General features: G+C 38.8%; 1 protein-coding gene across 3 annotated transcripts in view; it reads right to left on the bottom strand.

Moving 5' to 3' along the window:
• RHOQ (ras homolog family member Q) overlaps nt 1-10443 on the bottom strand; it is a 40590-nt gene extending 30147 nt beyond the window's left edge. For 2 of the 3 annotated variants that reach the window (XM_032216552.1, XM_032216553.1), the window contains exons 1-2: nt 9439-10443; nt 8374-8432 (exon numbers count right to left, since the gene is read on the bottom strand). In XM_032216552.1, the coding sequence (XP_032072443.1) occupies nt 8374-8432; nt 9439-9589 (210 nt within the window). In that variant the 5' untranslated portion in view covers nt 9590-10443. The remainder of the gene's footprint in view (nt 1-8373; nt 8433-9438) is intronic. The other variant, XM_032216551.1, reaches the window with a different exon arrangement.
• Between the last annotated feature and the right edge of the window lie 3072 nt (nt 10444-13515).

Raw genomic sequence — 13515 nt, 5'->3', positions numbered from 1 at the left:
GTTGTAATTATCTTCTTTAATTGTAATGCATTTTGCCGATAGCCATATTCCCAAATATTTAATTTTCTTGGCCCTCGAAATTCCCAGTTTCTCCTCCAGTTCTTCATTTTGTCCTTTGGTTAAATTCTTAGTTAATACTTTAGTTTTCTCTTTATTTATTTTAAGCCCTGCCTTACCATATTATATCTTGTGTTTTAGTCCAATTTCTAGGGGTTCCTCTATGATAAATGCTAGATCGTCTGCAAAGGCCTGCACTTTATATTCCTGTGTTCTAATTTTCAGTCCCTTTATGTCCTTATTTTGCCTAATTTGTATCATCAATGTCTCTATTGAGAGGATAAATAACAGGAGGGATAGAGGGCATCCCTGTATTACCCCTTTGGTTATGCTGAAATCTTCTGTTGCTTTCCCATTTAGTATTATTTTTGCCCTCTGACTCGAATACATTGCTCTGATCATCCCGATAAATTTCTCTCCAAAGTTCATGACTGCTAATTGATTTATAAGAAAATCCCAATTCAGGTTATCAAATGCTTTTTGTGCATCAGTAAATATCAATGCTGCTTGTTTTCCTGGATGTATCTCGTAGTATTCTAATATGTCCATTATTGTTCGTATATTGTTTTTTATGTGTCTGTTGGGTAAAAATCCATTTTGGTCTGGGTGTAAGATTCCGTTTAATATATTTTTAATTCTTTCCGCCATTATTGTCATAAATATTTTATAATCAGCATTTAGCAGCGAGATTGGCCTATAATTTTGGATCTTTTGTTTATGAAAACATACTCTAAGCTACCTAGCTGATGTACATCTTTAAAAAATCCATGTTTTCCACTGACTTCATGTTGACAACTCTTTTAAGTGTTTCTGACTTCATAGTTTATCAAGAAAACGCTTTTCAAATTAATACAAACTACTTATGAAAACAATATGACTAGCAGAAGCGAGTTGACTGATTCCTGGTTCCAGGACATTTTTAAATGGGAGTTTTCCTAACCTACAAGTACTCAAGATATTTTGCACAGTTATTTTCTTTTTTCCACTAACAGATTTTTCTGCAAAAAAAATATCAGAGGAGGAGGAGTGGACAAGCATTTAAGACAAATGGAAGCTGACCATAACCCAAATTATAAAATTTCGGGAAAGTGACAGGGTAATTGCACAATAAAACCTTATCTGAAAGCATTTCCAAAAATGTGAACACAACCTCCTAGAAATGCATCTGTCAGGGCTCCAAGTAATAGATCTATTTGACGTTGTCTTGGTTGGACCATGTGACTGCATCAGTCTGCAGTTTGCAATCTGAATTTGAGATGCAATCTGAAGTATAGACCTCACAACCACAACATCTGGCTCAATCCTTGCATATTTTTATTTTCCTCCCTGCTTTTTCTCCCTTCTCTCTACACTTGTTGAGTATTAAGTGGCACAGTGGTTAGAAATGCAGTACTGCAGGCTATTTCTGCTGATTGTCGACTGCTGGCAGTTCAAATCTCACAGGCTCAAAGTTGACCTCAGCCTTCCATTCTTCCAAGGTTGGTAAAATGAGGACCCAGATTGTTGGGGGCAATATGCTGACTCTGTAAACTGCTTAGAGATGGCTGTAAAAGTGGTATATAAGTCCAAGTCATATTGCTATCAACTAGCCTGCTGAAGAATTTTAGAGAACCATTTTGTTCATTAGTTTGTGGCATATTGCTTGGTTTCCAAAAAAGTATTACCCAACTATAGTTTTGAAGGTTTTTTTTCCCTGTGGACCACTGCAGACTTTTAATTTTTTTCTACCCTCTCCAAATATATTACCAAATTTCTTTATACAATCAAGGCAGGCTAAAAAAATCCTTAATTCTACTCTATTTTGTTACTAGAAAGAAAAACTGCCTTTGCTAGGAACTGATGGCAGAATCTAATGTCCGCTAAAGAGTGGCATTTTTCACCCACTTCCTAGAAATAGGAGCTAGTCAGCTGCAGGATGAAATAAGGATTCCTTGACCGGCAAGTGAATGTGCAAGTGGCTATTTTTTGCTCCACAGAGCCTTGAATATTTCAACCCATAAGGCGGCTGAGCTAGCAACAAAATGAAATTTCTGCGTACATGCGTATGCATGCACATATTTATCCACCCACTCACATTTCATTCGCAGCCTCAAACTTCTGCATCCAAAACTTTTGACAAAAAGCTGGTCAGTGGTATGGATTTATCATCTTTTCATAACATCTTCTAAACTAATATTACAACAACATTTACAAAGCAAACAAAGCATGAAAGACTTGATTTCTTTTGCTTTTTAAAAATTTTTTCTGCAAATCGGTCCTAAAGCATTTTACAAAGTTCAGCCTAAATAGAACCCATTACAGATGCATGATTGAGCAAAATTGGATAGCCGCAAACACAATTCTTTCCATTTATAATATATACTAGTCATTATTTGATTTCATTAAACATTAAAAAGCCTCAGAAAAATGTTAAGACCTAAGAGAAACCCATTTGGGAGACTATGGGTGTTTGAATCCTTGAATCCCCTTTCTATTCTATTCCAGTAGAAGATCCCTCTGCTTTCAAAGGTGCTTTTTCAAGAGGCAACTGGACTTTTTCTTTGAAGACATTTCACTTCTCATCTAAGAAGTTTCTTCACTTCATCTAAGAAGTGAAACTTCTTCAAAGAAAAACAAGAAAGTCCAGTTGCCTCTTGAAAAAACACTTTTGGGACAACTATGGTTTGGATGACTGAGAATCTCCATAGACATCGCTCTTCTTTCAGAATATGGAATAATATCCTCAAGACAGTATCCCAAATAATTGTGTTAATAGAAGTTTATTCCTTAAAAATGTTTTGTAATTATGCAAAAAAGAATTCTACAGAATTAGGAAATCACACTCCTTATTCAAAACCAATTCTTCTCTCTTCTAGAGAGACGTTATTTCTTTTTATGATAGGTTTTTTAAAAAAAAAACAAGCTAGGTTCTTATAAATTCCACCGTTATCTAGTTGTCCTTGCACATTTTAAAATGTTTTCTTCTAGATTTTGTTTCAATATTCAAATAAGCAAAAGTACATTTCATTTGCTACAACATTAATAATTTCAGTTTCATTCTTCTTTATTTTCTTCAGTCTAAAAAATTAGAATATTTGGGGCATTTTACAGTCAATAGCTTGCTGTTTTTGGATGTGCATCTGTATATGGGTGTGCTCACACACAGAAACACTATTCTTTCAATGTACCTGCTAAATCACCCATAACCTATTGTGTGTGCTTAAAAAAGCATTGGAAGAGTTTTATTCTTCAGAGTTTATCCGTAGATGGGAGCATCATATGATAGTGGAATAGATCTCACCTCTCTTCTTCAGCACCTTCCCTAAATCCACTCTAAGGAATTATGGATTCCTCTAAAGAAATATATGAGATCCAACATCATGGAAAAGAAGGGGCAGCCCTATTGAATCAATATATACAATCAGAAGCAAACATGACTCAAGATATGAATCTGTTGGATTACAATTTTTAAACAATTGAAACAGTACCTACCATTCATTGGACAAAGGTATCAACAGCTTGGGGAAACTGGAAAACTATCAAAAGACATAACATAGAGAACTTCTACAAATGAGGTTGGAGGGACAGAACATTCCAAAGAGGATTGAACATAACTCAATTGCCACATTCCATTGTCAGATGGTAAAAAGAAAATGATGGAAAACTACAAAAATATTTCTTAGCATCAAAGAGAATAGAAAGCATTGTTCTAAATTACTACGCAAAAACTGAAAGCCTACACCTATTCAAGAAGACTCACTCTGAATAAATTGTTTGCTGTCAATAATCAGATGGGGTTTATTATATGACACACACACAAACACACCCCTCACTGGTTAAGCTTTCCATGCGAGCAGTCCATGAAATAATATCTTCAGTCTCAATTGATCATGTTGACATCAGTGATCAGGAATCACTGTACAGCAATTAAGAAATTATTTCACTGTGAAATTCATGATATCTGACGAGATAAACAATACATAAATAGGGCAGAAAACGTCAACACTATGAATGGTTTATATGTTAAAGATTTGAAGGGAGAGGAGGAATTGTTTTTATTTGAAAATTAGGAAGAGCATATTTACTACTGATTCCTAATTTAAACATCAGATAATGAGTTTCGCTTACCATAGATAAGGCCAGATACTCATTTCAACTTAAAGCATTGATGAAAGCAATCTGTGGCCGATTTCCAACATCCCATGTCAGTGTGGCCAATAGAGAGAGATACTGGGATTGTAGCTGTAAAACATTTGTAGTATCTTAAACTACACTAAGCCAAGATCAAATAAATTACATTAAGGCACACCTTGATACATGCATCTTCCTCAGAAACTGTTCTGATTCCTGTTTATTATGCACACTCATGCAAAGAAATATTTATTACTGAAAGGCCATATATCCTCAACATCTACCTTAAGCATTAACATGTATCCTGTCTTGGACAAACAGCATATTCGACACGTTAGGAATCCTTCTCCTTACAGCCTTCCTCAATATGTAGTCTATGGCCTCCAGTGGTCATCAGAATGAGAAGTCTGGCATCATATATGCCCCAAAGTAGCTTTAGCAGAAGGTCTCATGAAGTTTGATATGATACCCTAAAACAATTACTTTTCTGAGGTATGCAATTAAGTGCAGATATTTCTGTCTTCCCACTACACGAGTTGATACTGAGAAATCCCTAGTTTTGTCATGAAATCAAGCAGGGTTAGGAAGAGATGTCCATCAGGCTATGAAAATGTCATCTGGCCTCAAGCCAAAAAAACCTTACGACAAATCAGTGGCTGGGCGCTTCTGAGCTGTAGTGTAGAACTGTACAGGAAGTCTTGGTCATCAAAAGACTGACTTGTGATTTTACAGATCATAGTGTTTGACCTCAATGGTTTAAATTTCCTCTCTTTTGCAAGGCAGCCAATTTACAATATACTTTTTCTTAGCAGCAGAATTGTTCCTGGTAACTGCTCTGCTACTATACATGCAACTCCTAGAGCACATATGCTAAGGACATAGGAGTTTCATGTATAATAACAGACCATTATGGTGAAATGTTTCATAATTTTCTAGTTCAATTTTCTGGCCTGGGTTCAGTGTTGGTGCATTTTACAAGCAATATTTTCTCTGTTCCCATTTGTAATGTAGAATTAGCCCATCGGGTTTATTTTACAGGTATGCTGTAACTGCTTCAGAATTCAAAGACTTGGACTACAAAGATAAGTACTATATACTATGCTACTACATGGCTATTGACAATCCTGCCTGAGAATTCTCCCAATACATCTAGAGGGCATTATGTTGAAGAGGGTTGCCCTGTGGGATACCCACTTATAATTATTTCACACTCTCCGAATATTACATACTCAAAAACTGACCAAAACCCCCTTCACAATGTACTTATGAAACAACATTGAATAAGATCATTATTAATAACTTGGTAATGCTCTGGCTAGCAGCACCTGTGATTTTTGACCTTTAAAACCTTTTGTAGCTTTGGGCTACCATGTGAGAAGGAATGCCTCTTAAGAGAAGTGCCTAATCAACTTCTAGAATCAGAGCTATCGTTCCTCAGGAACAGGCTTCTTCAATGGCAGTTTCCCAACTTTGGAATGTCTCAACTGTAGACAGGGCCATCAAATACCTATTATGTAGGACTATTTCAGTTTAGATTTTAAAAGTAAAATTTAGAATAAACTATCACCCAGATGGGTTTATTTTTTCAGCCCTCTGGAGATATTTATCAAATTTCATGTATAATTTCTGAAACATCAATTAACATGTTAGTCATTGCAACAAAATGAAACTTGCAGCAATTTTAAGACTAAGAGATTTATTATAGCATCAAATTTCCTCATTACATGCTATAGTAACAAAGGAAAATAGAGATGCCTTCTAGTCAAGCTTAACTCCTTGTCTCTACGTGGATATATAGATGAAATTTCCTTGGCACAAATACATTTTTTTTCTTCCAGGGCCTTGAGTTTTTTTTTTTATTTCCAATATGCCTATAGGCTTAGGATCCTTTGGGATTCTCCCATTAAAGTATTAACCAGACCCAAACCTGTTTAGTTTCTGAACCCAAACAAGATGAGCCAGTTGCTCCCACCTGCTGAAATCTATCACAACGAAAGCCTTTGTTTTTGAGATGCTATAGGAATCTTTATTGCTTTTTATAACTGCCACCAAGTATGCCAACTACTTGAACCCTATATGAAATCCTAAATCAATAGCTATTGCAACTACAAGCATTTCAGATAAATAGTCCACTATTGCATTGTATCACTTTCTTGAGCCACTGGGGCCCAAAGAGCACCAAACCCAAACACAAATCTAGCACTGCAAATCTCTAATTGGCATTTGGGATGTTTTATGTGGATTACTAAGACTCTGCTGCCTTTCTTGTAAAAAGGAGAGAATTTGAAAGGCTTGATATAAGTTGAATTATAGAATTTACTATATTTAATTCTAATTAAAGTCTGGGTCCTTGAAATTTTATCAAGGCCCATGCTATTTTTTTAGACATTTAATTAATGCTTTAGAGGTTAAAACAAAGCCTTTGGAGTCAGAACGGCTCTAGAGAAAGGTTGATAGTATGATTGCAACATGTGCTAAAGAACTTTAAATAACAGATTTAATTGACATATTAATATGGACCTACCAGCCAAATGTTCAGTTCTGCATGTGTCATACCTTGATTCTCTATGACTTTAATAATAAAAGCTTATTATCCAAACCATAAATGGTCACAATTCATGTATTAGATCTCCACATAAATCTTTGAAGCACAAAAGTTTAGATTACAGGCTCAATTATATGTATTCAAACATTCTCAAACTATTTACTGGAAGTACAATGAATCAATTTGCATGAAGCATAGGAGGTTCTGCCAATGGACCTGGGGACAACCCCTCCCAGGGATATGGAACCCATCAAGTGGCTGGTCTGATTGTTATTACCAGGATATGGGGATGTATTGTTTTTTTTTTGTTTACTGGGGTTTTATCTTCATGAGCTCACTGTAAATAAATTGGGTGGCCACCTAAATTTTCTAAATTAATAAACAAGCCTCCACTTCAGGAAGAGAGGAGGACCCTGACTTAAATGGCTTTAAAAAGGAATAAGCTTCTCAATGTTTACTGGACATTAAACCAGAAACATCTTGCCTTTTAGTACCAATCTATGGGAAATATGGGTAGAATGGGACTAAATGCTTAAATCCTGCTGTTGACTGGCCACTGTGAGACAAAAAGTAAAGGTTAGTTTTAGCCCTTTCACAGTCAATGTTTTCTAAAGCACTGGAGCCTCAACATTTATTGTTATGCTGCCTAGGGAACTATGGAAGTTGGGGGTTTAATAGACCCACCCAGATTAGAGAAGGCAGAATAAGACAGACTTTGTATACGATGAGGCAGAATTCTTTTTAATGAATTGTATTTGATGCTTCTCAGATGTGCAGTCATTAAGGAAGTGAGTCATGGACTGCATAACCATTTCCCAAGTATACTTTGGCTAAATCTTTTTTGATCCTAGTAGCATCATGACTGTGAATGCCTTCATTTAAAGCATTCTGACACAATAAATACTAGGTTAATTCTCTGAGTGATATCACTTAGGGGCCCATAGCATTACATACAAACAAACTGCAAGGATCAGTGGCAATTCATAGTTTTGGATGCAAAAGCGATAGTTTAGGATTCCCTTCTTATTTTGCTTCCCTTGCCACCACATAGATGTGTCCCAAGGAGGGGAGAGACACATTCTTCCTAGTCTCCTATGCTCTCAAAATATTCAGTCATTCTTTGCAAATGTTTCAGTTCAAAGGACTTATTTCAAGGCAGAAAGCAATGGTCTGCAATAAACAGACAGGATGCCTTCCTACCAAATTAGATGATGCCATTATTCACCAATCAGAGGCAGCAGTTCTGGTTGCCGATTCACCAATGAGAACTAACAGGCAACTCAAAAGTCAGCCCAGGCATCGGGCAGTGCAAACAGCTACGTTTTTTCCCCACTGTAAGGCCAGAGTTGGATGGTCATATTAACAGAGCTGTTTGTAATGTCTTTTAGCTGTGCAGAGAAAACAAGAGGGGAAGGAAGCAGGTTCATTCTGAAAGCTCCATAGCAAGGCAGCAAATGAGGCGATTAGTGGAAGCTGCTGTAGTGAGATCTCTCAACAAACAGAACCTTTGAATAATTCAACATGTGCAAGTGAGCATAAAAACAACTAAAGCTTTAGACTTTAAACTGGATTTATTTTTAAGTCCACACTCGAAGATGAACTTATTTTTTTCCCCTTCAACACAACCCTTGTCTGGTTCTATTGATCAGAAAGGTACTCACCTGTCCAGCAGTGTCATAAAGCCCAAGAAGGTATTGCTTGCCCCCAACTGTCACACTGACTGCAAAAAGAAAGAGAGGATGAAGTGGGGAAGGGGGGATTGGCAGATTTGGTCTTTTCTCTCTAGAAGAGGACAAGCAAAGGATCAATTTCAATCACTCATCACAATTCGGTAGGAAAAGGGGGGGGACGGAATCAGGCACTGAAAATATGAAAATACACACACTGCTGGTTCTTTGATAGCATGAAAGACTACATTAACACCTTTTCAATGCCACAGCATCATCAGTAAAGATGTCCAGAGTACATGTTTCTCAGCCCCCATTAACAGGCTCAAACAAGATCAAACTACTGCAACTAATCAAAGTGCTTCTAAAGAAATATTTCTCCTAGGGTTTTTTGTCCTTATATGTCGGGTCCCACTTAGTACCACTAAAGATCTTTTCTGCTAACAAAAATAACTTTTACCACATTACTCTCTCTTCCAGAGCCTTTGTTATTGGGAAGGGTGCAGGATACTTCTGGTTCATAACAAACCAGAGTACAGTTGAAAGATCTCATCACTTTTCCCTTTCCAACCTGCCATAGCTAATACCGTGATGCAGAGGAAGGAAGCCCTCCAAGGGAGGTGGGGGTTGGGGACGCTGTAAACAAGCCGTTTTGAGGAGCTGCCACAAACTGCCCCAGGAGCAAAAGGCAATCCAAGCCATTATAAATTCCAGCTTGACGTTCCCTAACTCCGCGAACCCCCAGCTATTCTCCAAACTCGTTTGACATCTGGAAGACTCCCCAGCCGGGGGAGGCTGACTCGGGTTTTCGTTGAAGGACGGCAGATGGGAAGAAATGAGAAGAGAAAGGGGGAGAGAGGAAGACGCGGAGGGGGAGAGCAAAGTTTTTGCTGAAGTTCCTGCTTTGCTGCTTTTCTTGCTAAGGGGCGGGTGAGAGCGGCCGAGACAGCCGGGGAGAAGCAATGGGCGGCTGGGCTGGGGTGGGGTGTTTCGGGAAAAGGTGATAGGGAGACACTTACTCAGCACTTGCAAACAAGACACAATCAGTCCCCTCTTTACCTGCGTAATGGTCAAAGACGGTGGGCACGTACTCCTCCGGGAAGGCGTCGTTGGCATAGCTCATGAGCAGGCAAGTTTTGCCCACCGCTCCGTCGCCGATCACCACGCACTTCAACATGACTGTCGCCGCCGCCCCCGTCCCGTTGGCCATGATGAGGTTTTCGAGCCGATCGTCATTTTAGAGGGAGGGAGAGCCGAACAGGGAAAAGGCGGGGAGGGGCCGGGGGGAGAGAGAAGAAGAGGACGCGGAGGGGGGGGGGGAGGCTGTTCACGCGCCGAGCCGGGAAAGGCGCCGCTCCTTCGGTGGCATTTCCAGCTCAGCCACTCCGGAGTTGGGCAGCCTTAGCAAGCAGGGCTTGGCTGGCTCGCCCGTTTCAGCAGGCGCCACAAATCACCGAAGGTGGCATTTCTTCCGTCCCTCGCCGTGGTCGAAGTCCTCCTCCTCCTCCACCAGTGCCGAATTTGGCTGACAGGGATTTTCCTCCCCTGCTCTCGCCCAGTTAGGCGCGATGACACAGGCTTTCATAAGACCAGCACCAGCAGCGGGCTTGGAAGAGGAACTTAAGAGCAGCAAAACCCGCACCGAGACGGGCACCACTTTCGTCCAGCTCCTCCTCCTCTCCTCTTCCCCCTCCTCTTAGAACCCAAACTGCTTCGCATGTGCTGGGTAAGCCCTCCTCCTCCCGCCCGGCCGCCCTGCCTCCCTCCGTCGTTTTTCCGAAGGGAGGAGGAAGAGAGGAAGGCCCAGGCTCCCTTCCAGAGCGAGGGTTGGGAGTGGGATCCTGCTTTACTTTCCTTCTGCTCCCTTCCCCCTCCCCTCCCCTGGCTTCAGGCACCACTTTTCCAACGCGCGCAAAAGAGCAGGGAAATAGCGAGGCGGCCCCCGTCGCCTCCGCCTCGCTCGGGAGGAGAAAGGAGGAGCAAAGCCAAATACTGTACTGTAGCTACAGGAGAGTCGAGGGCTCCTCTCCAAAGAGCCCGAGGCGCCGAGAAACGTCGACGGCTCTTGCAAAAGTGCCCGCCTGGTTTGAGCGATGATGTCAATGATCAAGACATACTAACAATTGGATGTGATTCAGGGTTCCCTTCCCTCCCTCCAATTCCCACAACGGAGTATTATTTTTTTGCACTTTTCTATTGGTAAAAACGTTTTAGAAATCGTTCTTGATTGCAAGTGACGAACTGCTCCTAAAATTCTTTCTTCCTATTGGTTAAGTGCGGGAGGGGAAGGGAGGCGGGTATCATGTATATTTATATGAATTTGGAAGCCCCTTTTAAAAATTGAACGCTGGGTTATAAACTGTACGATCCGGAAAATATCTATCAATGTCAATTTAAAATCCTTCAGCTAGCAACATCAGCAAAATGGAATTGATGTTAGCAAAGTTGTTCTATTTTTGTATACTGTATTAACTTTTCATCTTTTATGCCAACTCAAACATATTTATTTTCATAACAGCATTGTGATAAAATCAGTCTGTGAGGTAGGTCACTGAGGAATCTTTATGGCTGAGAAAAAAAAATCTAACCCAGCTTTCTTCCAAAGTGATACCATCTAAGGTAGCAGGCAAGGGTAATAGTAAGTGAACACATCAATGTATAGGTATAGTATAGTAAACTACAGGTAGTCCTCTACTTACAACAGTTCATTTAGTGACTGTTTAAAGTTACAATGGCACTGAAAAAAGAGACAACCATTTTTCATACGACCTTCGGTGATCAAAATTTGGATGCTTGGCAATTGACATATATTTATGATGGTTGCAGTGTCCCAAGATCATGTGATAACTTTTTGTTACCTACTTCCAAGCAAAGTCAATGGGGAAGCCAGATTCACTTAACAACTGTGTTACTAACTTAACAGCTGCAGTGATTCATTTAACAAGGGGTTGAAAAATGGACCAAAATTCAGTTAACAAATATTTCACTTAGCAACACTTTTTTGGTGCAATTGTGGTCATAAGTCGAGGACTACCTGTACAGTATAACTAACACAATATATTAATTTTACATTGCCCCATCGGACAACAGACAATACTAGGCTATTAATGGAAGAATCCTAGATAGCAAACTCCCAGAAAATAATTCAAAACAGTAATTGGAACAGACTAAAATAAATGCAGAAGGTCGCCATTCATATGTACTAGAGATGAAAAGTTGCCAAAAGACTGCTTAAAAAGAAAATATTTTTAAAAAGTTTTTTGAAAGCCAGAAGTAAGAAGGCTGAATCTGGAATCAGTGTAAAAAAACTGCCTTTCTCATATCTTACCCGGTGTGGGATTGAGATCCTAAGTAGGTCCTCTCTAGATAGCCTGACAGAATGACAGAACCCTTACAGTACACACAAGACAATGGTAACACAAAGTAACACATCTGGGAGCCCTTGGGTTGGGAAAGGCTATTTTAATTCAAATCTCTAAGATAGGTTTCATCATTCACCCACCATTTAAAAAAAATTAAGATTGATCCAACCTTTATATCAGGGATCTCCCAACTGCCAGGCTATAAAATGATCAACCCAGCATAAACTTGTCATCTTCATGGCTAAGAAGGAGATGGGTCTTTAAACTAGTAGTCTTTTCCAATCTTGATAACTTCCAAATAAGTTGACTTAACCTCCAAGAATTTCCCCAGACAGCATGGCTATTGCAAAAGGTTCTGGGAGTTAAAAGTCCATGCATATGAACCTTACTAAGATTAGGAAAAACATTTCAAGACCATATTTAATCCCATTCACCTCTACTTTAACAACATTCACCTGTAGCACATTCCAAAACAAAAAGAAAATGATTGTAAACATGTTTTCCCAATGTAACTCATAGATGGGTTCACCAGGCCCAATTTTTTGGTTAGTATCATGGTAAATTTTTGGTTAGTATTATGGTAAATTTTTGGTTAGTATGGTAAATTTTTGGTTAGTATCATGGTAAATTTTTGGTTAATATGGTAAATTAAGAATGTTGACTCTAAATTTGATTTGATTTGATTTGGTTTGGTTTGTATGCCGCCCTATTCCCGAGAGACTCAGGGCAGCTAGCAATAAAAAGGGGAGGGGATACAAAAATAAAATAAAAAACAGCAATTTAAAATTCAATAACAGTCGTAACTGTACATATAGAAGTAGGAAAGGTCTCTGGCCATTTTTTTCTGAATGTTGATGACATGAGACAGTGCAGTGACTACATTTAACATACTGCAATAATATTTCTAACATCCTCTTACAGCCCAGTCCACAAATCTCTCAACTCCTTGATTTGTCTACAAATCCCTCAACTCCTTGACTTGAAGAAAATTGAAAATAGTGGCATTCATTAACACATGGGTTCAAGGATGGCATAAAAAATCATGACTGTGAGCATGTGCTCTTAAGCTGTTTTAGCAAAAAGAAAGCATCAGATCTCTTCTTAGAAATGTTAAGACCTCATGGAAGCAAGGACACTCCTAAAAAGAAAAATAATAAACAATCTGCCTTGCTTTAGGTTCCTGAAAAAGAACTACAAAAAAATGACTTCACTTTTAACTAACTTATCTCAATACTTTCTTTGCTACATTCAGGCTTTCTAAAATTATCTCTTTCCTGCCCCTTTACTACCCAACAGTGTCATTCCCCATCCCAAAGGCATAGAAAAGAGTTTTTAAGCCATTAAGGAACATTAATATTCTTTGTTTAATCCCTGACCATCCATTAGTTGCCTAGCGATAGGCTGTTTCACAGTAATCAAGATGACCAAACTCATAACAGCAAACTCATGGGGTAAAGTGGATATAGTTTGCATAGTGAAGAACTGAAGTTTGTTGACTAAACTATTATATAGTTTAAATGTTGCAATGTTTAAATTTACAGTAACATTTAAATAATAATGAAGCAGAAGTAGAGGACACAACAACATACCACTAAAAAATTAACAAGGGCAAAAGAATTAAAAGTTTTAAAAGCTAAGGAAAATCAGAGAAGTAACTGGCATTGAAATTGAGTTACTTGAGTTACAACTGGTCATTTAGTGACTTCGAAATTATAACAGACCCACCCCCTCCAAAAGCTACTTATGACCTGATTTTGAAGTTACAATGGCCATC

Source organism: Thamnophis elegans, chromosome 4 (genome assembly GCF_009769535.1).
Source record: "Thamnophis elegans isolate rThaEle1 chromosome 4, rThaEle1.pri, whole genome shotgun sequence".
Lineage (NCBI taxonomy): Eukaryota > Metazoa > Chordata > Lepidosauria > Squamata > Colubridae > Thamnophis > Thamnophis elegans.
Note: the sequence above shows the minus strand (reverse complement) of the source record. Positions and strands in the feature narration are given on the sequence as shown.